Source organism: Mauremys reevesii, linkage group 10 (genome assembly GCF_016161935.1).
Source record: "Mauremys reevesii isolate NIE-2019 linkage group 10, ASM1616193v1, whole genome shotgun sequence".
In the NCBI taxonomy this organism is placed as follows: Eukaryota; Metazoa; Chordata; order Testudines; family Geoemydidae; genus Mauremys; species Mauremys reevesii.
This window is the reverse complement of record NC_052632.1, coordinates 80,856,063-80,880,664: the sequence shown is the minus strand read 5'-3', so window position 1 is coordinate 80,880,664 and position 24,602 is coordinate 80,856,063. Positions and strand designations below refer to the sequence as shown.

The following is a 24,602-nucleotide window of genomic DNA, read 5'->3' as shown; positions in this document are numbered from 1 at the left end:
CCATGTCACCGATCTGAGTGGGAGTCAGGATGTCCAAAACCGTATACTGGAAAAAGACAAAACACGTGGAAGCTTATTAACGCAAATCCAAACGCTTTCGTTTCAGAGCCTTATGGCCTGTCCCCTCCTGAATACACGAGGATGTGGAAACCCATGAAAAGACTTACTGCATCAAAAGGTTGGTGGGAGAAGGAAATCAACTCAGTGTAAGATGCTTCCATGGAGAATTTTCCAAAGTATTCCAATAGCCAGTCTCTAGTGGGAGCCTCGGTATAGCAGACAGGACCTGCATTGAGAATAGAGAAAAATGCATAGCAGGGGAGAGATGAATGCGATGGTGAATGTTAATCTGAGCATACACTGCTGCACGGTGCTACAGTAAGTGATGCTTTATCACCGGGCACTGGTTTGAATGAAGATGGCTTCACTAAAAGGCTCCGGGGCCCTGATCACTGGCCTATTGAAGTCAATGGATAGATGTGAGGTCACTGATTTAAATAGGCTGCAAGTGGGATACTCCACTAAGGTGTTTGATTTTGATTCTGTAAACGGGAACGTTGCATACTCTGTTCAGGCTAGTCAGTAGCTAGCTGGTCAAGCAGTCTGGAACATACTGATCAGCGCTAGCGTTTGATTGGCTGTGCTCCGTGATATGAAAAGAACCGGCCCAACCTGGTGGAATCTCACTCAGAGGAATCTCTGCTCTCTGTGGATTACAAGTATCCAAACTTGAATCTCATCAAGAGGTGAAAGCAAGCCGGTATGGTCTGGTATGGCATACCGGCAAGAGCCAGTACACCGTGCCGGACTGGACCGGCTTCCGTGGCGGTGATTTAAAGGGCCCAGGGCTCCAGCCACTGCGGGGAGCCCCAGGCCTTTTAAATCTTGAAAGGCTCCGCCTCTTCCGGTTGTGGCCACGCCCCCGCTCAGGTCTCTGGCGTACCAGTAAGTCCTTTAAGTTACTTTCACCCCTAGTCTCATCTAGAACCTGAGCTGAGTGATGCCCTCTGGTATGAAGCTCTGTTAATTGGACACGTCTCCTGTGTCCAGTCATAGAATCATAGACTATCAGGGCTGCAAGGGACCTCAGGAGGTCTCTAGTCCCACCCCCTGCTCAAAGCAGGACCAACACCCACTACATCAGTCACCACTGGCAGACACCGTATCACCTTTGCACAGTGACAGCTCTTCTGTTGTATTACGTGAGTTGAAAACAAATCTCAGCTGGTCCTGATTTCCTTTTTCTTCTTAGAACTGGCAGACAGAGGAAGTGGCTCAAGGCTACATGCTCTTAAAAGCCTCAACCGGGAGCTTCCGCATGGCTGGCTATAATGCACTTGATAGATTCTCGGGTCGGGGGCCCTACAGAGCACAGTGTTGAGCGTTTTCTCACCAGAAACCTGCTCAGCACAAACACCCGTATCCCTCTGCTTTGCAACCAGGAGTCCCAAAATTATTCCCAAGCAATACTCAGCACTGCCTTACGTTGGACTCTTGGGAGGCAGATAATATTAAGACATGCACCAATGTCTTCACGTACAGCAGGCAATCTGCAGGCAATTGTGCCCTTTCAACAGGGATGCACTTCAGTAAACGTAAGTAGCGGTTGTAAAAAGCAGAAAGCAGGCAGATAACTCACACCTGAATGGAATTGTGAAAAAATAACTCCTTTGCTAGGCATTACCGGTATCCTGAGACTTCTGCGTTAGAAAAGACGTGATGTAGCGATACACATCCCTCTTGCCGTCCTCAGGAATTTCAGAAAAGCCGGCGTTGATCCCAGCAATTCTACAGAATAAAAGAAACCCTGAATGAGTCAAGGATGCTCTGGCGCCAACAGAGTCTGGTCGTGGAGTTCTAGGGAACTATTGCAAAGCTGACTCTTTCCGGCTGCCTTTCACAGTTAGAATAAAAACCAGGAGTGACATCCATGGGAGCTTTCCCATTGACTTCAGTGGAGCCAAGTTTCACCCCGGAGGTGGGTCCGAACGGAAATCATGGTTCTAAACACCCCTGGAAGAATGAGATGCCTATGTCCACATGCCAAGTTTGTGGTACAGCTGGGAGTAAAAGACTCCCAGTCTTGTTTTGTAACCATGGCACCACTGGCGCCTTTTGGGGTTCACCCATAACTAGAAGCTACAGCACCAAGTTGTTTGTTTACAAAACTCTAGGTTCAAGAAAAGAAAGGGTGTTAAAAAAGGAACCTGTGACTCACAGAGACTTGTAGGAGCTGCAGGCCAAGCTGATGGGGATCTCCTGAAGAACATCAGCGTTAATGCTAGGCAGGACGACCACGAGTCTTTTCTTAAACCAAAGGTCATAGTCGGCATCTGTGAATGTGGGAAGTGCAACACGCAGCTGCTCCACTGTCCTTGCTAGCATGATGTGCTTCACCTCCATCGATAAACTGAGCATGGGGACAGAAGGCTACACAAGGGACAAGAAATAGAATCATAAAGCTCTGAGGGGATTTGAAAAATACAAGCACACCCCTTTCTTGTCCGGTTTCTAGTGTTAGATGCTGAAGCCTCTTGGCAATCTTAGAAGCGGAAGCCGCTTTGGAGATCCAATTTCTACTTCTTAAATGCTGACACTTTTTGGAGAGCTGTTTCCTAAAGAAATCACAGAAGATTAGGGGCACAAATTCTGTGATTGTTGATGGGACTTTAACATCTCATTCCTTTCCTGGAACTCTGCTAAATAGATTCAAGTCCAAGATTAAGTTTCTATAGATTATTCAGGACACCCAGACTGAGGAAGCCAGTATTGGCTTGAGATGGCCATTTGAAATGCACCCTACATCAGGAAACCAGATCTATCGTACTTGCCCACCTTAAAATACTGGCATTGAAACTGGGCTGTTCTGAAGCAACACAGAACGAAAGCTGCTGTTGTAGCTGAATCAGGTGTTCTGGAAGTTTAGTAAAATATGTGGCACCCTGAAGCTCACTTGTAGGATGGAATCTATTTCCCTGCTGTACAAATCTCTGGTTGTTTTGTGTCAGCCATGCGGAGGGAGCTCCACGGGGATCTTTGCATTTTAGATACTGTGTTGCATGATGGTGCGAGACCCAGAGCTATTGTGCATTGAACATTTTGGAAGGCGCTAACCAAGATGGCAGACATAGCAGATGATAGAGCTGGTGAGAAGGATAACATTTTCAAGAAAATTTTGTGCATTTTTTTTTCATTGAAATTTAAAATTTTCATTAAAAAGTTTCCATCAAAGTGACAAGTTTTGAAAAATCTTGACCAGACCTACTGGTTAGTTGCAGAACCATTGTAAGGGGAAATCCTTCTCTTATGAGGGGACAGGATGGCTGGGAGGGCAAGTCAAGGATTCAGAGCCTTTCACCACCCAGTCAGTGCACTGAATTCTCTCCCTGTCAGTAGCGACCAAAAGTTTGCATCTAATGGCTGCTTGGTGGCCCAATTCTTGCCACCCGACTGAGTTCCTCGTGGATACGTATCCACACCACAAACCCACCACTCCAATTAACCAGCTCATTAGCAATCTCAGCAAAGATGCCAGGTATTGAATTAGCCATGGAGACTGAACTGTCCAGGAGTGGGCCCTCTTGGCTGGGATGGAGGCACATTGGCAGGAAGCATCATGTGGAAAGCTTGCCATGATGATGCCCTAGTTGCATCTGTCCCATAGATGAACAGAGAACTTCGGTCTCCAGGGCTTGGTCAATCCAGCACCTTTCATCAGCATTAAATTCATATCACTATTCCAAAGCCTCCAGAACGGTTTAGCAACCATGAGAGGTCCCTCCACCCCAGCTAGTATTACCAGACCCTTCATCATCCCTAAGGATTCAGCCAGATTACCCCAGGATAGCCAACAAATTATTGTGAAGCCCAAAGACACCTAGAGAGAAAATTTCTGACACAGACAGGGAAAGAAGAGCAAAGATTGCACCCATTTCTTTTCAACGTCCCCACCTTGTCCTTCTGCAGCAACCAAATATATTTAAAGTTATCCAGGCCACTAGGAGAAATGAATTTGTGTTGTCCTCTCAAAATCTTACAGAATTTTGTTACCGGTTATAGTCTACTTCTTACTTCGGGAAATTTTGTTATTGCAAGAAACGTTCATTAATCCCACTCTAAATGGATCTGATTTCCATTCTCACACACTGTACTTGAGCTACGTCCCTTCACGGAGTTACTCCAGTGTCGGTATGTTGGGTCAATGGAGCGACACTGTTTTACAACAGCGCAGGATCTGGTTCACTTGTGTCATTTCTGACACAAAATGCATGCTGGCTGGCATCTTGCTGCTGTTGACATCTGTCTGGTAATTGACAACACAAAGCTTATTGAACCCCAAGAAATGATCAGAGGAAAGTCATCCCACTCGTTTAATCTCTGTCTCCAATGGGCTGTTTGCCCTGGAAAATCCATGTGTGTTGTTTTCACCACAGCGAGTAGTTTCCTTTATTGATTCCACACAGTGAATCTTTCAGGCAGTATTGATTTAGAAAACTGAAATCTAAGATCTACACCTGCATAGTGCTGAGCCCTCCTAAACGGCACCAATTGTCTCCAGCTCTCTCTGGGTAAGTCTACACTGGACACTAAGCCTGGCTCTGTGGGACCCTGGCTTGTGGCGCTGGTGTTTCCAAGCCAGTGCTTGAGCGTCCACACTGCATTGTAAACCTGGCTTGCTGACTTGCATCAGACCAATTTGTGTGTGGACAGAAGGGGGGGTTGGGCTCAAATCTGAGTCTGACCCTGGGATTAGAGTGTAGTGTGTAGACAAACCCACTGAGATCAGTTGCCTCTCAGGAACCCTGAGTACCTTGCAGACTCAGGCCTGGAATTAGGCGGAAAGTAACAAGGCTACTAAGCATCCCCAGCTCCTAATGCCTCTCGGAGGAGTCGTGTGTGCCCAGTCCATGCACAAAGACGGTCCGAAAGAGCAAATGACCGTGTTACGAGACCTCTGCTGTATTGACAAACAAGGTGGGGCCAGCTGAGTTCCAGGAGGGATTTTTTTTTTTTTTTTTTCATTTAAACAAAAAAATACCCCAAGAAAACCTTTAAAAAAGTGATTTCTTTAGCCAGAGACTAGCTTTATACCAGATTATGACATGTGCTTTATCTCCACTTTCTTCTATCTTTTTCAAACGGGAAGTTAAAACCTAAAGGCATTGGCTTCAGGTACAAAGCTAGCTTTCACGGGCCTTACTCAGGAAGCTGTCCCTTAGCCCACCAGTTAGGTCTCTGCGTTGCAGAGCTTACCTGAGGCAGAGACCTCGGGAGTCTGAGTCTCGCTGTCCGAGACTCTGTGTTTCTTCCATTAGCCTGATAAAAAGTATTAGATTTACTGAGGAGGGGAAATGCCCTGATCTGCTAATCGCGTTATAGGAGCCTCAGCGAATGGTTAGAAATGGAGCCATTTCAGGCAGAAGCCATCCAGAAATGGTCACATGTGAGAGAAAATAAATCAGCATCAGCCACAGGCAAGTAGGGTCAGATCCTCAGCTGGTGTAAATCAACACAACTGCACGAAAGTCCATGCAGCCACATCTGGTTACACTAGCTGGGGATCCCTCTAGTCATCTTTTAAGTAGGAAGGGGTGGGACTTCTTGGAATGGCCTTGGAGTAGCCTTGACCAATCCCAGCTCTCACAATCAATAGCTGAGGAATGACGGTGGGAGATGTGACCTCAGAATCTCTCCAGGCATCAGCCAATCACACCATAACCGTTGGTGGCACTGGAATGCCTCAAGCTTCCCTACCATATTTTTAACTTCATTAAGTCTACGATCCTGCATGTCTGCCACTGGGAAACATCGCTTCGAAATCCAGCCCTCACCCATGCAGCCCCACTGATAGAACTGCGTCCCCAGGGGATACCTTCTCATAGGCAATATTAAACTCGTCCCAGTAAGCAGCCAGGTCCTCGAGGCCTGGCATCTCAGCTAGTCTTTCAAAGACTAGTTCAGTGTTGGTGACAGAGCTGAACACCTCTTGCGTTAAGGTTAACTGAGCCAGCTGGACTGCAGTCAGCTCCTGGAGATGAGCCATCTGAAACAGAGAGAGAGAATTTACAGTGCGGGACATTGTTCTTTGGTTGAAGTGGCCTTTCAAGGACCAGAACTACGGAGCTAATCTCCCTTACGCTTTATTCCAAAGGAGACTCGGCTCTGTGCTATTTCTGCTCTCACAGGAAGGCTGATTATGATTTGTAATTCTGTAGCACCCTGAGGCCTCAACCGAGATCTGGACCTCATTGTGCTAAGCACTGTACATACATAGTCCCTGTACCACACATCTGACAAAACAGACAAGAGAAGTATTGCCATCCCCATATTACAGGTGAGGCACTGAGACTCAGAGACAGATTGTCCAGGGCTGCACAGGGAATCTCTGTCAGCGTTAGGCATTGAGCCCAAATCATTTGAGTCTCAGTTCAGTTCTTGAACCACAAGACCATCCATCCTCTCAAAGTAGATCATAGAATCATAGAATATCATGGTTGGAATGGACCTCAGGGGGTCCTCTAGTCCAACCCCCTGCTCAAAGCAGGACCAACCCTAACTAAATCATCCCAGCCAGGGCTTTGTCAAGCCTGACCTTAAAAACCTCTAAGGAAGGAGATTCCACCACCTCCCTAGGTAACCCATAGTAAGATGAGCAGAAACACCAGGGAACATTTCTATTAATGAAACTTTATAACCCAGAAATTCATCTAGAGGTTCCACTAACTTGGGAATAGGAATACTTTCTATACCATACGGGGGACATCCTGGCTCCATGTAGGTCAAGGACAAAACTCCCATTGACTTCAGTGGGGTCAGGATTTCACCCTGTGTTTGGTAAGTTAACTCTTCCTTCGTCCTTTATGGTTCAGTGGTGATTTGAACTTATATATCAAAGCAGGATAGAAATATTGTTCCTCCAAGGCAGTAACATGACACAAAATGGCAGAACCAACATTCTCACCCCAGTAAAGTTTCTGTTGACAGCAATGAAGTCTTCTATGTTAGCTATGGTCTTGAATCTTTGGAAATTAAGGGCCATCCAGTTTTCAGTTGTCTGGCAATCTAAAACACATCAATAATAAAGGTTAAAAAAATAAAATGATTTGTATTTAAGGGCTTGCCTCCACACAGATTTAGTTCATGGCAAGCAGGGGTGTCAATCTACCTAGCACACTAAGTGTCCGCATGCACCCAGCTGATATGCACTAACCATTCCGTAGTGTGCTTTGATCTCCCCTGCTTTGAAACGGGACTAGCACATTAAGGAATAGTTAGGACGGGTCAGTGCCGGTCCATTCATGCTCCAGCTTGCCATGGACTTAACATTCGTGTAGACAAGCCCTCCGTTTCAAGGCTGTCAAAAGAATACACAAACATTACAACAAAAAAGACCCTCCCAGGATATTAGGGCAGGAAATAGAGAAAAGACCAAAACTGTCATTCATGTAAATGATGGTCCAACCTGCTTCTAGTAAGACTGCTGTCAGATCCTGAGAAGTTCCAGGAAGAATCTCATAAAACAACGTTTAATAGTTCAGTGGGAATTACGACACCACCATTTCCCAGTTAATTTTCAACTGTTTTATCTTATAAACATTTTTTAAAAGGATGTTGTAAAAAAACAACAACAAAATGGTTCAAGAAGCCAAACTCTACGGCTGATACTTATAATAATGGGAGGATCCTGCCTCATTTAGGGGACTTTTTTATTCCTCTCTCCTCTACTAAGAAACGCTCAGTTAGCTCTGTCATGTTGTCACAGGGTGATTGGCCTCTTTAAGAGAGATGGCGGCCAGCCACACATGCTATAATTAATTAGTTGCTTCTCAGCTTGTGGAGGGCGGGAGTAAGTTGGGTCAGGTGACAGCTTAATGGGTATCTGAGCCTTATAAAAGGGCTGAGAGTGACCAGTCTCCCCAGTGGAACGGCAGGGAATGGGCAGGCTCCTGTGGGTTTGCAGGAGAACTATACTGCAGAAGAACCAGCCTGGGGGTTGAGGGCTCTGTCCCACAGCCATGAACACTCTGAAAGGTCGCCCAGAAAGGAGCTGAGAACGGGCCCCAGAGGATGGGCTGAAGAGAAGCCCCAAAGGGCAGAGGAACCTTTTTCCTTGTTTGGGGCCTTTTGGGTTGGACTTTTGCTACCCCCCATGGGGTTACGTTTGTTTATCACTTGACTGGAGGGCTAAGCCCCACCCCTCCAGCACAGACCGGTGTATGGAGAGCCAGGGAGACCCACCCTGGGGGAAGGAAACTGGGGCAGGAGGTGCCAGCAGGGGGTACTATGGGGCAGCCACACCTGAAGACGTGTGTTAAGAACAGGGCTAGAAACATGCACACCCTGGGTCTGAACAGCTACTGGGAACATTTTGTCTTTTAGATGGTTAGCTCTTGGGGACAGGTACCATCGTCTATGTTTAGTTTGTGCAGTGTCTAGTAGAAGGTGGGCCTGACTCTGGTTGAAGTCTTTAGACGCTACCGGAATACAAACAATCATAATAGTATAATATACTGTATTTATAAAGGAGCTCTCAACCAGAAGGATCCCAAAGTTCTCTCTATGCATAAATCATCTCATCAAGAACAGAAATGCAGCTGCTTCTTGGGTGTGGTTGTTATTTAACGTCATACTGCAAGTCTACCCAGCAGTTTAGAACTTGAAGTGAAGCATGTTATATCTCGTTGAAAATGTGCGGTGACTTTAGGTGGTAGGATACTGGCGTTTCCTCGGGACATAGGGTGACCAGGCATCCCGATATCAGGGGCTTTGTCTTATATAGGCAACTCCTACCCCTCCCACATTGGCCTGATTTTTCACACTTGCTATCTGGTCACCCTACCAGGACACTATGCCTGTGAAAGGTGCCATAGGATCTTTAATGACCATAAAACTGAGTTTCTGACCATTTGCCTTTCCTCCATCATGCCCTGGAAGCTATTGAAATTACACAGTTATGGGGAGACATCCATATGGCTTCTAGAGCTAACATATTTAAGGGCACTTTATTTATTTATTATTCATTTATTTTCCCACCCATTTGAACAAACGAGGACAGAGGGAAAGACTCACCTATTTGTAGAAGAATATTGACAATCCATTGGGTTACAGCTCTCTTTGTGTCCATGGTCATCTGGTCAAATGCATAGTCCAAACCTTTAACACTGCAAGAGAAACCAATAGAACTCTTATAGTCTGCTGCAATTATTTGCTGTGGTTTTCAAGCTAACTGCACCATCCAGCATGTGGGTTCAGAAACATTTTAATTTACAAGCTATGCGAGCTCACAACTCTCATCTTCTCCTTCCAGTCACTCAATCATCCCCTTCCACCAGCTTTTCTTCCCACACTCATGGGTGACCTCGTCAATACAATACACACGAGTGAGGGAAGCCAAATTCCTAGTTTAAGAAGCCTGCGAATTGGTCCCCTACTCACATTGTTTGTAGCTGTGTGCAGTTAGCTATAGCAGGGAGAGCCATCAACTCATCACGGGTGATGGAGGCTAGATACAATGTCAATGTCCCATTGAACCAGGATTCTAAATCAGTCGTTGTCATTGAGGCAAAATGTGGCTTCAGAATCTGGAAAATGCCCTTTAGCATCACATCACGGACACTGATCACTACGTTCATCTGGGAAGAAAAGAATTGGAGACTATGAAGGCGAGGCACATACCTCAGTGCAACGGAAGCATATCTTTGCTCCCAGACATTGTATAGTATTAGTGTGATTCTGTTCCCACTGACGTCTATGAAAGATTTTGCCACTGACTTCTGTGGAGCAGGACTGGGCCCTATGTCTCATGTTTGGCTTAGAAAGCCAAGAGTTGATTTTCCACATGCTTCTTTATGTTCCAATTTCTTGGAATTGTCCTGTTACTCTGTGTTGGAAGAGTCTAAAACATCCACCAAAAGATGCTGCGGCTGCTGCTATATATATAAACCTCACTCATTGATAACCATTGGGAAATATGCATTTTTTGGGAGAGTACAGAAAATTGGTCTTAAAAATGCTTTGAAATCTTGATTGCTTTTTCCAACATAAACTTGGGAAAGGATCCTTCATTCTGCAGGTGCAGAGGCTGATTCTTAGACAGCAGCTTCTCTTTGTGCTCGGGAAAAGTTGTGAGTGCGCACACACCTGCTTCATGCTATTGGTGAGCCTGTTTTTTGGGCATGGAGGTGACAGCATGGACACTTGCAAATCTCTTTTTGTCCAAATGGCTTCTGCGGGTGTGAATTCTATCTCTGGTATGCACAGGTGAGGGAGAACAAAGAGCATGCACTGGTTTCGGAGTGCCCAGAATTACACATGTAAAGGATGAATTCCTGGTGTCAATCAGCCCCATACCTTTACACATACCGTTGCAACTATTAGAGAAGAAGAACTCAGAGCACAGACTCATAGAATTGTATGGGGTGCAAGGAACCTAGGATAGATCATCTAATCCTTCCACTTAGTAGTTTTGCATGACCATCTCTCTGGACTACTTCAGCTGGTGCTTGTCACGCCATGATTAAGATTTCTAGTGCTGCTGATTCCCCTGCATCTATCAGAAATGTCCTCACTGTTAGACGTCAGTTCCGCTTTGTTATTGAGCTCATCTCATGCTATTCAAAGGGTAGTTTTCTGGTTCCGTCTGAAATCCATTGACTGACTGTTACCATTTAATGGCATATATGTGTGGCCAATTAAATGAGTATCAGTCACTCAGATGTCTCTTGCTGTTCTAGGACACATCGTATGGGTCTTGGAAACATGCCCTTCTAGGGACAGAGTCTACAACCCTCACTCATGCTGAATAGCGGTGGGGCAATTTGCATGAGTCAGTGCTACTCAATGGGTCTGATGTGCAAAAACACCCACTTTCGGGTCACTTCACTGTCAGGGCAGGGCAAAGAGGCTGTGGCGTAAATGAGAATCAGGCCCAACGTGAGCAAAGGTTACAGAATCAGGCCCATAGGTGGTAGCACCCACCGCCAAAGGAACTCTCTCTCTTACCTGTTTTACGAGCATATTGACTTCAGACAGGAAGATCTGCAGTTCAGATACGTTTCTGCTTTTGAGGGTGTTCATCACGTTTGTTGCATCAATCTCTGCATTGACTCTGGTGCTGTCAGTTAGGATGCCAGAGAGGACAACCAGTTTCCCCAGTTGTGTTGCAGTTAGCAAATCCGTCACCTCATACTAAAAGGACAAGAAATTAGAGTTGAATTATACAGAACTAGGGTCAGACATAGAGCCAGATACGTTTTAAAATGTATTTATCAGTATTTTTGTGACTCAAAACAATGAGCTCCATTCACTGTGCGTCATATATTATTCATTAGTGTTGGGAGGGGGGCTGGTTATTCATGAAAATGTTAGAAAATTTCATTAATTCCAACACAAACATTCACACACCCATTCAAAATGCAGCATTCATTATTTATTAGACTCTAGTTTTAAAAGTTTCAGTCACCCAATCAGGGAACAGGAACAAAATCTCATGACTTAAGTGACCATCCACACACAACAAATTACAAATAGTAAATAACCGAAGTGAAGAATTCCTGAATAACACAAAGCCAGAAATTATTCATCCCACGTGTTTGTCAAGTATATATTAGGTACATGCTAGAAAGAAATCAGGGTTGGTTTCTGAACCAGAAAGGGGCCAAATATGGAATGAATTTTATTCCCCTAACAAATAATTTCACCAGCTGTGGTCTCTGTCACACATGAATGAACATTTAAAAGGGTGAAATTAACGAGTGTACAAAAGAGCTATGCATTAGAGCTGGTCAAGAATTTTTCAACAAAATGTTTTTGTTGGAAAATTCTGATTCATCAAAAACCAAACTTTTTACAGTAAAAAGTCAGTTTTGTGGAATTTTTCCACTCCAATTTTTTGAAAAAGTTTCTAAATTGTTGAAGAATTTTGTTTTGACATTTCCAACATGAAAAATTCCAGGCTTCTGGTTTGAGACAACTTTTTGTTTCAAAATTTAAGCTAATTCTAGGGGGAGGAGGGTGATGAAAACATGGGCAAAATTGAAATGAAATTTTTGGAAATTATCAAAATAAAATGTTTAGATTGACTTGCACCCATTTTTTCAGATTTTCTGTTCATGAAAATTTTTGAGATTTTGATTCTTTTATTCTGATTTAGAACGGGATTTTTTTAAATTTAATTTTATTTTTTTGTGGATATCTTGCACATTTTCATGGGATGGGAAAACTGTTTCCTATCCCTCCCTATTGTGCACTACTTGAGTTTCTGTTATGCCTGAGTGGGACATCAGTGGAGCTTGTTCTTGTGCTGGCTCTGTGCACCATGGTGAATTTCACCTGACAGATGAAATCCCAGCATCAGTGGGAATTTTGCCTGGGGTCGTACTTACTCCATTAAAGCCAGGATCAAGCCGGATTAAATCACTGTAGTCAGCGTAGACACTGGAGAGCCCAAAGTTTTCCTGCAACCAGTCTCTGCTGTTATCAGCTGTGAATGTGCAAGCTACTCCTGCAAGGGACATGGAAAGTGAACAGTCAGAGGGTAACATCAGTGTCAGTCAGCAGGAAAAATACAAGGGGGAAGTTTGTAATAAGCCAGGTGATAAGTTATGCCAGACGGTCAGGCAGCCAAAGCCAAGTGGAAACAGTAGCTCTGTTCCAAAAGGATAGAGGCTAGAGACAGCTCCATAGCCATTGAGCTCAGAAATCTCCTAGTCCACTGGACTTTGCAATACTGTTCAGGGTAGCATTAAGGACTAGTAGTTAGAGCAGATGACTGAGAGTCAGGAAACTGGCATTCCATTGCAAGTGGTGGCCCTGGCTGGTTGTATGCCTTTGGAGAAGTTGTCTTACCCTCTGTTTCAGTTGGTCCATCTGTGAACCGGCTATAAACAATATTTTCCTGTGATACCTCACAAAAGGCTAGGACAGCTTAATCAACTAGTGTCTGTGAAATGCTTCATGCTTCTCGAACGGTGGGCATTATTTCTGTTTGCCATAGCTTTTCTCTCTCTAAAGGACGTCATTTCACACTCTGAACTGGAAAATCCACATGGACCTTATTAACTCTGAGGGGCCTCCTGCATTTGCCCAATTCCCAAGGATGCCAGCTATGGAACAGACAAGTGTATGGGGAGAAGATATCCCTGAATTGTAGGGTACAACCTTAGCACTACAACACTTAGAAAATGGTAGAAGACAGCTAAATACAACAAAAATTTACCTTCTTTTGCCACCTGCCCATTGAGAAAGTTCAGTCGGGCGTGGTATACGGCCTTCTGTGTGTCGGGGTCTAACTTACTGTGGACAGAATTCAATCCTTCGTAGCTGGAAGGTAAACAAAAGAAAACATACTTTTGATGTCTCAAGTTGAAGTCATGCTCAGTCACTCCCTTAATCCCTCTGGACCAGAAATATCATCCTTGAAACCTAAGAGTTTCAGCTTTTTATGGACCACTTATCAGGTTGTTGGGAGCTTGTGAATTGTTGGCTAGGAAATGAACTATGCATTGTTTTCCTCTGGTCTGCCAGTGGTGACTGGAAGACCCAAGGAGCTGTTAGTGATGGGGGAAGCTAAACTTCTGATCTGAGGCTAATCTGAACTTCACTGGTCTGCAGCTCTCATGAGGGCACCTTTGCTGGCTTTGGCCTGTTCAGAAAGATAGATTCTGCTCTCACTTATGGTGATTTTACACCACTGAAACTCCATTAACTTCTGTGGAGCTAGTCCTGGTTTACACCAATATGAAAGGAGAACCAGGCACAGAAAGAACAGCCCTTTTCTTGGTACTTCCACTTTATTTCCCAGCCAAAACTTGAGAGGGAGAAGGCATGTGAAAAACTCACTTATGAAAAATTAATCCGATGGTTTTGAACCTCACAAAAGATGACATATATACTCACATAGCCTGGAAGTCAGTGCAACCTATTTTTGTTGGAAAGAGACTTAGTATATTTGCATCAGTAACAGGCAGCAGTATCTTCAGTTTAACCTGAAACAAGTCTTTCAAGGAGGGGGAACAGAGATCTGGGAAGCTCTCGTTGACTTTTTTTAGAATAGTCTCCAGCACTGAATACATCACGTCGCGATCAAATGGAGGGGTCAGGGTTAAAGTTGATAACTCAGTCAAGAAGCCATCGAGGTAGAGGACATCACTGGTGCTGAGGACATGGATGATGCCTGCAGCCATGCTGCTGTTGGAGAACACGTTGTGAATGGCAGTGAGTTGTGCTAGTTGGCTGGCTGTGAGGACATCCAGGGCTGCAAACTAGAAATAAACGTGTCAGATTAAAAGCTCTGCATTTTGGCCCTAGGAGCAAGCATTAAGCTTTGGAGCAATGTATGAAACAAGAAAACCTGGACAAATTAGTGTGGTTACTGGCTTGCCAACGACTTTGATGTAGATTTAGGATACACACTGTGCACTTGGAACCTGAATCAAAGTCCATTAAGGTCTCTGGAAAGACAACTCCCAACGTCAATGCCTTTGGCTCAGACCTTGGATCCTGCAGTCCCTAGTTAAGCAAAACTCCCCCTGACTTTCATCTAAAGAGAGAGAGCATTGCCAGCAATGCCTGGGTGCTTTACAGACATGTGGGAAGCTAGGGTTCCTGCTCCAAAGAGCTTAACATCTAATGGGAGTTTTGCCAGACTCAGGGAGCGGAACTGAAGCATCAAATCCTACTGCACGATGACATTGTCATATGATAAGTTGTATTACATGCTACACAGTACAGTTCAGAGCCTTGAATGCACTTTGTAGAAATGCATTTAGTGATGTATTGTAATATTATAGTTAGGTAAAACCAGAAGGTAATTTTCAAAACTAAAATGTGATCTTCAAGTATTTATACTGGAATCCAAATATTTACTACTGACCCAGTGCTGGAAATAGCTAAATGAATCTTCAAAGTAAATTCTTACCCCATCAAAACCACTCCAGGAAGTCGTGAACTCATTATATGATGCGTAGTTTCGGAAACTCTTCCAGTTGCTTAGTATCCACTCTTTTGCTGAACTTTTTTGGCACACTAAAGCAACACATAAAGAAACTCTTATTTCTCTATGCGCGTGGGCTCTGTGTCTCTTAGAAAAGGCATATAGGAAGAACACAGCGGAGTTACACTGGGGATCAACTTAGTCCCTGGTGCATCATTCACTTTCTCATGAATCTTCTCCTCACTGTTTTTACATGTCAGAGATCAGGATGAGTTGAGAAGAGCTGTGTAAATAAATCTATGCTGCCAACAAAAGCAGAAACATTTTTGCTGCATAAGTGGTCAAATAATGTTCATTGCCAATTTTGAGGGATTTTTTTCCCCACTGACTACATACTTGTGAACATATTTCTCCATTATTTGACCAGCTCATTTAATAATCCTCATTCCTCAGACAATAGATCATTTATATGGCATTAATGGTCTCCAAGACCTCCATGGACTTCAGTGGAGTTAGGCCAGGAATGAGTTTGACTCTAGATGCTGATCACTTACCATTTCTTGTAAAGAATCTCCCAATCCAGTCGGCTACCAGTTGCCTAGTGCTGTTGTCCATCCTGGAATACACACTGTCCAGGGCTTGCACACTAATGAAGGGGATTCAGAAGGGACACCATCAAACTGGGGCTGTTGCTGTTTGCTGCCTCGTCATATCTATTTATCTTTCACATCATTCATTTCCCCCCCATATTCTTAGGTAAATGTCAAACCTTTGAAAAACTTGGGTGTCTGGTGCAAGTTGATGTCAAACCTAAGGAGAACATGTGATTGCAGACACACGCGTGAGTCCCTGCCATCTCAGTTCTCATCTCCTCCTATGCCCCCATCCTGCTCCTTATCTTCTGCCCAACCTTCCCACCTCACTTCTCCCTTTTGCCTCCATCACCAGCTCCCATCTCTGGGGCAGGTCCTCAGCTGGTATAAACCATCGAGGCTCCTTTTGAGTCCATGGAGCTATGGCTGAGGATCTGCTCTTGTGTGTCTTCTTCACAAGCCCCATTGACAGCTCAGGCTTCTACTGGAATAAAAGTCTGATGCACAGGACAGCTGGTATGGGACTCCTCTTTATTTGCTTCCCTCTGTCATATGATATGGGGCCAGGTTACAAAAGGTCATACCCTCATCAGTATCCAGTGGATACTGTTACAGCCATCAACAGCTAGGCTCCAGTGAGTGTACCCCACTCTGCATATGATCTATCCTGTTTATCCTGTTGATCTTGGCTTGCTCCTTTAGACCCAGGGGTAGTCAATAGGTGGACCGCGGGCCAAATCCAGACTGCCAGATGCTTTTGAATGGACCACAAAATCTTTTTATTGACTTATTATTGTCATTCTTGTTATTATTTTTCTATTATTTTCTCTTTCCCTTGACTATACCTCGACCAAGAAATGTGGACCTTGACAAAAACTAATTGATTACCCCTGCTTTAGCCTGTAGGCCTTCAGGTGTAGACCTGTTATCTGATTGACACTGATCTTCTTTGTACAGCCCCCTGATGGTGCTCTGCACTGTACATTTCAACAGTGTGTGTGCTAGGCACTCTATCTATCTATCTATCTATCTATCCCCACACACCCCCTCTATCTATCTATCTATCTATCTATCTATCTATCTATCTATCTATCTATCTATCTATCTATCGATCTATCTATCCCCACACACCCCCTCTATCTATCTATCTATCTATCTATCTATCTATCTATCTATCTATCTATCTATCTATCTATCTATCTATCTATCTATCTAATAACAATACATAATTAATAATAATCACTAATAATGAACAGCAAAGAGTCCTGTGGCACCTTATAGACTAACAGACGTTTTGGAACATGAGCTTTCGTGGGTGAATACCCACTTCGTCAGATGCATGTACTAATAATTAGTAACAATAAATGGCAGCAGTATAGACAGCAAGGTTCGTGTAGTAACAATTATAGCTTCACAATGCAAAAAAGCTGCTGGGCATTTAGCAGCTGCAGCCTAACATCTGTGCTATAATCAGTGTGAATTTAGGCTGGACATACACCGTGGCCAAGCCATCGCAAGTGATGGGGAGCTGGGTCATGCAGTCCAGGAGGTTAACGTCGATGACGGTCAGGTAGGCGTGCAGCGTCTCCTGGAACCAGGAGGCCAGGAAACCTGCATTTTGCATTTGAGGGTCAACTTTCAGAACTTCCCACGCCGCATTCAGCAGGAAGGCTTTGGAGGCCGGTGTAATCTGGTCACTGAGGATCTAAAAAGAGCAAGTTGAATGCTGAAATCAGAGTGCTTTTAGGGCTACAACACTCCAAACAGGAGTCTGAGTCAGCCATGCAAAATATGCCTTTGTAACAGTGGTCAATGCACGTAGCGCTGACTGTTATCATGTGCAATATGTAATATGTGTGTACATCAATTGCCTCTTTGCTCTTAATATTCACCTACTCCTGTGATCCTGTGTGTCTGGAATTTGTTGCAGAATTGTACCTTAAAAATGTACCTAGGAAACTTCTTACATGTTCAGCTCTCCGAAAACATCTTAGTGGCATGAAGAAAAACTTCAGATACCAATGATCTTGTGAAAATAGTTCTGCATAGTGCTGGAGATGAGATTGCTCTACATTGTCTCGTTCTGGTACCGTTATTACCTGCACGCTGATTTCATTCAGAGCAGTTTGCAGCACTTCTCTGCTGACTTGCTGGAACAGTAACAGGAATGCCCCTTGGTCCAGTTGGGCTGCAGGGTCTGTGATGTAGCATTGGAGGATGGAGGAAAGTTGGTTTGATGTCAGGTTGGAGCCCTGGGACAAATATTAACAAATTCAAGAAATCAGCAGGGTATTGCAATCTGCAAATACAGATCCAGTGCCAAATCCTGCAGTTCTTACTCAGTACTGACTTGAGCAAACGCCTGAGAAGTTTTGAGAGCTTGCAGCTCCAATGGATTTCAACTCAGAAGGGTCATTGACTTGAACGGGAGCTGCAAATGCTCAGCATCTCTCAGGAAAATCAGAATTTTACTTGAGTAAGAACTGTGGGATTTAACTTTCAGTGACTAGCAACAGTAACCACAGCAACTGTAGCAACAAATAATGAGGAAAAACTACTGTGGAGGCATGCCACTGAATACAGTGTGTGCTTAGCCAGTGAGATTCATGCCCTCTACCCTTTAGCTGTTACAGATCTGCCCAGGGATCCGGTGGCTGCTACTTCACTACTCTCAGCACTTCTTTGCTAATGAGTGAAACTCCAAAGGGCTGCAAATTTCCATCTTTCTCAGAACCTCTTGGGTCTGCAAATTTGGGCTGGATCTCTCACAAGAACAGGCTTTCTGGTGAGAAATTTCCCGGAGATAATACACTCCCTGTGCCTGGAAGATAGTGATTATCGGAAGACTGAAACAACAGCCTGGCAGTATGACAATCAATCATCGGGGGGAGTTTGAACAGCAGATGATGAGCTTAGCCCTTCTCCAGCGCCTTTCAGACCAGAGTCTCAACATCAGTTTAGCCCCATTTTACAGGAGTAACTGAAAGCAATGAAGTGATTAGCCCAAGTTTACTCAGCCAGTGGAATTCAGGCCTCTTGACTCCCTGTGCCAGCCTCTGCCTAACACACTCTTCCGGGAGTGACCTCGGAGCAAAGTCGTTTCAGGGGCCGATGTGGTGTTGGGGGGGGGGGGGTGTTATGTGTGAATATCACCGAATGGCTGAAAAATGTAGCGTGTGAGAACTCAGGACTGCTCGTTACTCCAATGGAGCTGACTTACCGAAGCACACGCGTACTGGGGGAGTGTGAATTGGCACCTGTCGCCACTCTCCAGGCTAGTATTTAGAGCCGCCCTGGAAAGGAAACAATATTCCTGTAGAACTGGTTTCATAAAAGCTGCTTTTTCCAATTGACTTCAATGGGCATTGGCCCAGACCCAGTATACCAGTGCACATGAGTTTACAATACAGTATGGAGGAGGAGAGTGCTGACTAGAGTACAGAAGATCGTTGTAGACCTCATCAAAGAATAACTGAAAACATGATATTTCACAACTTGGGTAACATTCCCACATCCAGGAACACAGTTAAGCCCCACTCATCTCCCACCCACTGCTTAACATATAATACACAATAGTGTTTATTCCTTTCCTGGAGTCTAGAGGGATTTAACGAGATTCTCCGTAGCCTCCTTGGCATGGAAAAATCTGTTCTCCAGTCAGTTACACCCAAGGAACCTGATTTTCTTCTCATTTAGACCAGTATCAAGCAGGCGCTTTGCCACAGAAATCAATGTAAATGAGACCAGAATCAGGCCCACTGACATAACTGTCTTTCCATCAGACCTTCAGGCCTGATTGTATTTTTAAAATACCCAGGGCCTCTCAGAGGAAGCAAATTCTCTCTGCCTCCCATCCAAAGTGTGTAGCATAACAATTCCTGTTGGCACATACCTGTTAACCAGGGAACAGTAGGTCGGAGCTGTGAAAAAACAAGGTAAACAAAATAAGGCATCGTGAACTAGGACCTGATTTTAATATCTTGATTTGAAGTTGTGCTCAAATGCTCTGTGATTGGGAGGAGAAAGGTTTGATCAAGTCCTACTCATCATACACTTGAGAATCTCTGCTTTTAACTTCTCCATGTGTATGTTCTAGTTATGTTGCACGTATAATTACATTTATTTAATGAGCATCTGTATTCAGTGCAGGTGAAACGTGCTAGTCTGGGAGCCCTGGAGCCTGGAGGCTTCTGTGAATTGACAGAGGGCGAAATTCTACCTTGTGCAAGGGGCCAGCATGAAACCTCTAAATATGCCCTCAAAATAAGTGATGCATGGACCTTGTCCTGGCCTTCTGCATTGGGCTGAATTTCATCCATAAGTACAGTGTGGGCCACCATTGTACAAATTTCTTCCATGCTGACCTGCCAGATTGCCTCAGCCCTGCACCATAGCTAGCATTTTGTCTGAGACTGCTCACCTGGGACTTTTAGCTGAAAACAAAATAATCTCTACTTACAGACAGGAAGCGCTGGGCACTGGTAAAAGGATAGAGAAAAAGCGCTGGTTAGAATATTAGCACGGAATGCAGCTGATCATTCACGTGACATGAGACAGAATTAGCTCAGAATGGCTCGTTAGGAAGCAGGCAGTGATAATCTCATTGCAGGCTGAATCAGGCATATTGTATTGATGAGAGTTAAAGACACTCAGCATCGGACCTACTGAGAACAACCAGAGAACAGGTTGTCTCTGTACCAAAGACATAATGGATCTGATCCTCAGCCGGAGTAAACCAGTCTAGTTTCTTTCCCTTCAGTGGAGATAAGATTCACTCCAGTGGATAGATCTGGCTTTAAGGAAGGAAATATTCAAAATTGCAATGTAAGCCCCCTAGATACCCAGAGCTATTTTAAGTGCCACCAGCAGTTCAAACAAACAAACAAACAAACAAACAAACAAACAAACAAGCAAACAGAAAAAAAAGGGCAAGTGATGGTTTTACGTACGTACCAGATTTAAACCTTCTACATGGTGACCTAAAAGAAACCCAAATGAGATAGTCAAACTGATGGAAAGAAGCGGGTTTTCTCCTAACCTAACACAAAACCTGGCCACTCAAATAAAGCAGAAATAGAGGGAGGTGGCTTTGAAGATCTGCAGATTTCCTTTTTTAAATACAAAACTAGCGCTAGTGATACTGAGGGTGAGATGCAATTCACTTTTCATGGTGCCGCTGCAAATCATTTTCATGTCTCGGAAGGACTACAAATAAAAAAGTGCTAAGTATAATAATCATTTGCTTTGGTGAATATGGGGTGAAGTTGACTCAAACAACTTCCCAGCACTGGGGAACTGACAGCAACAAAGATGGTTTGTTATGCTAGATCCCAAGCGAATGTTCAGTTACACTGGGGATTAGATTACTAGCAATGCTCTATAGCTAGTTAGGCTAAATAACTTACCTGAAATGAGTAGCATTACAAGGGCAGCTAAAATTGCTGGCCCTTTTTCCCCCTTCATAGTTTTTCTCTTTCCCCTGGACCCTCTATGCAGGCCTAAAAAGAAAAGATTTTACCAGTTTGTGAGCCTTCTTTATTCAACACGGATAAACTCCTGCCATTCCCCCTGCTGCTAAGGGGGTCAGATTGTTCTCATAGCAGAGCATTGGATCCAGCTGCAGATCTGAGTTTCACAGGGTCATTTTCACCTCCCTGTTTAATTTGCCATGGGGTATGTCGGGACTCAGGGTCACTCATGTTGTCTCCTCTTTCCACCATTACTTCCTTGTGCTCTTGCAAACTCCTCATAACTAACCCTTTTGTGACCGGGACAAACTGCTGTTGGGGTAACACATCTCGCCTTTCTTTGGGGGGGGCTGCCCCATCCCAGCACTTAGGTGGCCATTATGGGAGGCAGGTAAAACCTTCTTCTCCACTAGGGAAGTCCCAAGGGTGAGGTGGATGAAGAGGGAGAGATCAATTTGTGTGCAAAACGGGGTCAAACTCAAAAGTCTCTCTGTAGAAGAAACAAAACACGCTCTATCAGGGCACTATCTAAACACCTCATTAATCAGACATGTTGGAAGCAATCACCTGGCTTAAGTGTAGATTAAAAAACCAGCAAGAACTAGCACAAAAGTCAAAATAATTGTTGCCAACCACAAAAATGGCCACATCTGCCATCTACCCCCTGTCACTGCTAGACGAGATCAGCTCCAATATACGGTAGCTGTTGCCTGCTGCGATGTGCATCGCTTTAATCGAATACACCCCAGTCTATAAGTAGCAGGAACATTTCGTACAAAGCATACGCTCCTGAGTTTCCAGAGAAAAGCCCCATGTCACTGGCTCGCCTTAGAAGATGGTAAACGTTGACGTGATCATATTGCATGAGATCTGGCTAGGCTAGGTCTGGCTTCACTCTGCCCACTGGCTGAAAAGGAGTTGCTGTTGCATGTTCTAACGAAACCAACAGGAAAGACACTGGGGGGCTCTGGCTCGAAGAAGACGTAGCAAACCACAGTCTGCATCCACCCCAAGGGAAGTAAGTACGTGCCTGGAAGCAAGGCACTGTAGTGCGATCACTGTTTACTCCAGGCTCGCATCGTCCAAGTCAGAAATTAGGCAGGCTTTGGGTGACGTAAGCTGTGTTCTCTGGTCTGGGAGCTTGAGAACCATGGAAAATGAGAATGTGTCTATGTGCAGCTACCATCCTGAATAAAGAATCCTCTTTGCATTCACTATAACCAAGCCTTTCTTTACTGCAGTGCGAGGGACACTACAGGCCCCTCCCCACCATATCCCATGGAAACAATGACAGCGCCCTCCCACCGTCAGCGCTTGGAGGGACCCTGTCAAGCAGTAAGTGGTCACTCTCCTTCTCCGCCTGTCTTTGGAGTCTCTGGCCCCAGAGTTGCTAATTTATGCCACGTAAGTTGCAGTGACCTCAGGACTCATGAAAGGAAGGAGACTGAATGACTGGGGGGATCTTTTCCAAAGGCACATGGGTGGCATTTGTCACCACCGAAAAAGGATGAACAGACGCGTTACCTCAAAGCTAAAACAGACTCAGAATATTTGACTGAATCGCGGTGACTCACCACCTGTCCCGATTTTTCACACTTGCCATCTGGTCACCTTCCTAGCAGGTCATTTTATTTTTGTTAGCAGTCACGATTCTATTGCCCAGCCCAAGGCAGATCTTGTTTGGCTCAGCACCTTGTCATTCAGTAACAAGCGAATACCCGTCCCCTTTAACACATCTCAGTGTTGTCATCCAGCATCTGTCACACCAGAGACAATCTCTCTTGCTTTTGTATGAATGTGTTGCCTTGAGATGAATGAAGCTAAAAGCTCAAGCTAAAGCACGGGCTAGCTCATCACTTGTGCAATTGTCTGCATAAAAGCCCAACGACCTAAACACCCTCCTGTGCAAGAGTTTTGTAAATTGTATAATTACAATTTTCTCTCCCTGTCTCTCCTTTTTGCAGTGTCTTCACACTGTTTTTGTCACCAGAGTTGCTGAGCATCTTGCCTGCATATATTACTATAATAAATCCTGGTAGACTGAACTGATCATATCATACAGTCTGTATGTACAACCAGTCGTGAAAATGCCTCCTGGATCACAGTTTGAGAACCGCTGTTTTAACAAACTATCTAAAACTGTAGCATCATGTACAATACAGCATGACATGCCATCCCCTCCCCTTGGTACTGTTATCATTAACCTGCTTATCCTGTAATAAAAATGAATGAGTGGGGGAAAGTACCCCCAAATCTTACTGTCTCTTTCTTCACAACCTCATACGTTCCAGACAGTGACATGCATTCCAGGAGCCAATGTGTTCAGTAAGACCAGAGGTGGCACTTTCCGCAGCATCACCTTTTTATACGCTGACATCCAGATGACGGGAGGGAATGCAGTGAGCAATGCCAGGCTCCTGCTTTGACTTTGTTCCAAGAAACAAAAAAGGCCCAGCCCTCCTTTAGGCATCCTTATGTGTCACAGACCAGCCTCGTTCTTTGGCACGGATTTGGCCAGAGCAAAAAAATCATGGCACTATAGTTAAAGCCACTGTTTAAACACCTGTGCCCTACCTTCACCCATCCAACATGGAGATGGACAATCCCAAAGTTGGAGGAAGAAAGTTAAAGAATTTCACATGAATTTTAGCTATGCAGCTAAATTGTTTTATTACTCTTATAAATAGGCGTGGCAGAATTGGATTTTGATTTTTTTGCCATTTCAATGGATAATATTTGTTTATGTTTAAGCATTTTTATATGTTTATTGATTCCAATTTTCACTGTGACACAAAATTATGGGTTCTGAGTGTTTTTTCCTGTTTTGATCCATTTAAATTTTCACAATTGAGGGAAATTAGAGGGGGCGAACAATAATTATTTAACGACAATGGATGTTGAGCTTCGAAAAGCTTTGTAACTGTTAGGACAAAAATTGTCAACATCCCAGGTCAAAATATACAAAGCAAATATCCTCAAATTGAACTCCAATAAGTTCTCAGGCAGCATTTTTCTTACCTTACCTAGCTGTACATTTCAAATGATTATCAATGGACTTTTTTTTTGGTTGGTTTGTGGGTGTTGGTGAAATCGACGTTTACTGACATTTCCCAATAAAAAGCTAATCCTGCCAGGCCTACTTATGAAGATTCACCTGCTGTGAAGGTCTGAACGCTCCCAAATACTAGCGAAGTGATCAGGAGTTCCCAAGAAGTGCCCATCACCTTATGGGACTGGACCCATAAACTGAGAACAGGGGAATTAACACATGTACCTGGCAGTTAGCACGTTGCTTCTCTATTTGCTCATACTGTTAAAATTATGATAAACTAATGAAGAGAAAGTTCACAAGATATTTTAATAGCATACCATTGCCTATATTAATTACATTGCATTTATCCTAACTGGTATAGGAATCATTCACTCAATAGGTAGACTAAAGAAAGATAATCTCAAAATACTTTTTTTTTATCTGGAAAAAATCTGACAAGAACAGTTCAACCAGCATTCTCATAGGCAGCCATTTGGATTTTTTTGGTTCAATCAGTGGGGAGATTTTGATTCTACCACCTTTTACCGTTAAAACCAAACCAAGTGTTTGAATGAGAG

General features: G+C 44.1%; 1 protein-coding gene across 1 annotated transcript; it reads right to left on the bottom strand.

Moving 5' to 3' along the window:
- Window positions 1-5: 5 nt before the first annotated feature.
- Window positions 6-23,320, bottom strand: LOC120374120. The gene is made up of 21 exons (XM_039493385.1): window positions 23,253-23,320; window positions 20,931-21,023; window positions 20,479-20,504; window positions 19,985-20,003; window positions 19,418-19,445; window positions 18,746-18,818; window positions 17,625-17,777; window positions 17,022-17,230; window positions 15,487-15,578; window positions 14,918-15,024; window positions 13,897-14,261; window positions 13,217-13,320; window positions 12,384-12,502; window positions 11,002-11,187; window positions 9,436-9,632; window positions 9,070-9,161; window positions 6,962-7,062; window positions 5,873-6,043; window positions 2,219-2,430; window positions 1,685-1,788; window positions 6-46 (listed from the first exon to the last, which is right to left on the bottom strand). The coding sequence occupies exons 2-21, from the start codon at window positions 20,986-20,988 to the stop codon at window positions 6-8; spliced, it is 2,457 nt and encodes an 818-aa protein (XP_039349319.1). The 5' UTR covers window positions 20,989-21,023; window positions 23,253-23,320.
- Window positions 23,321-24,602: the final 1,282 nt, after the last annotated feature.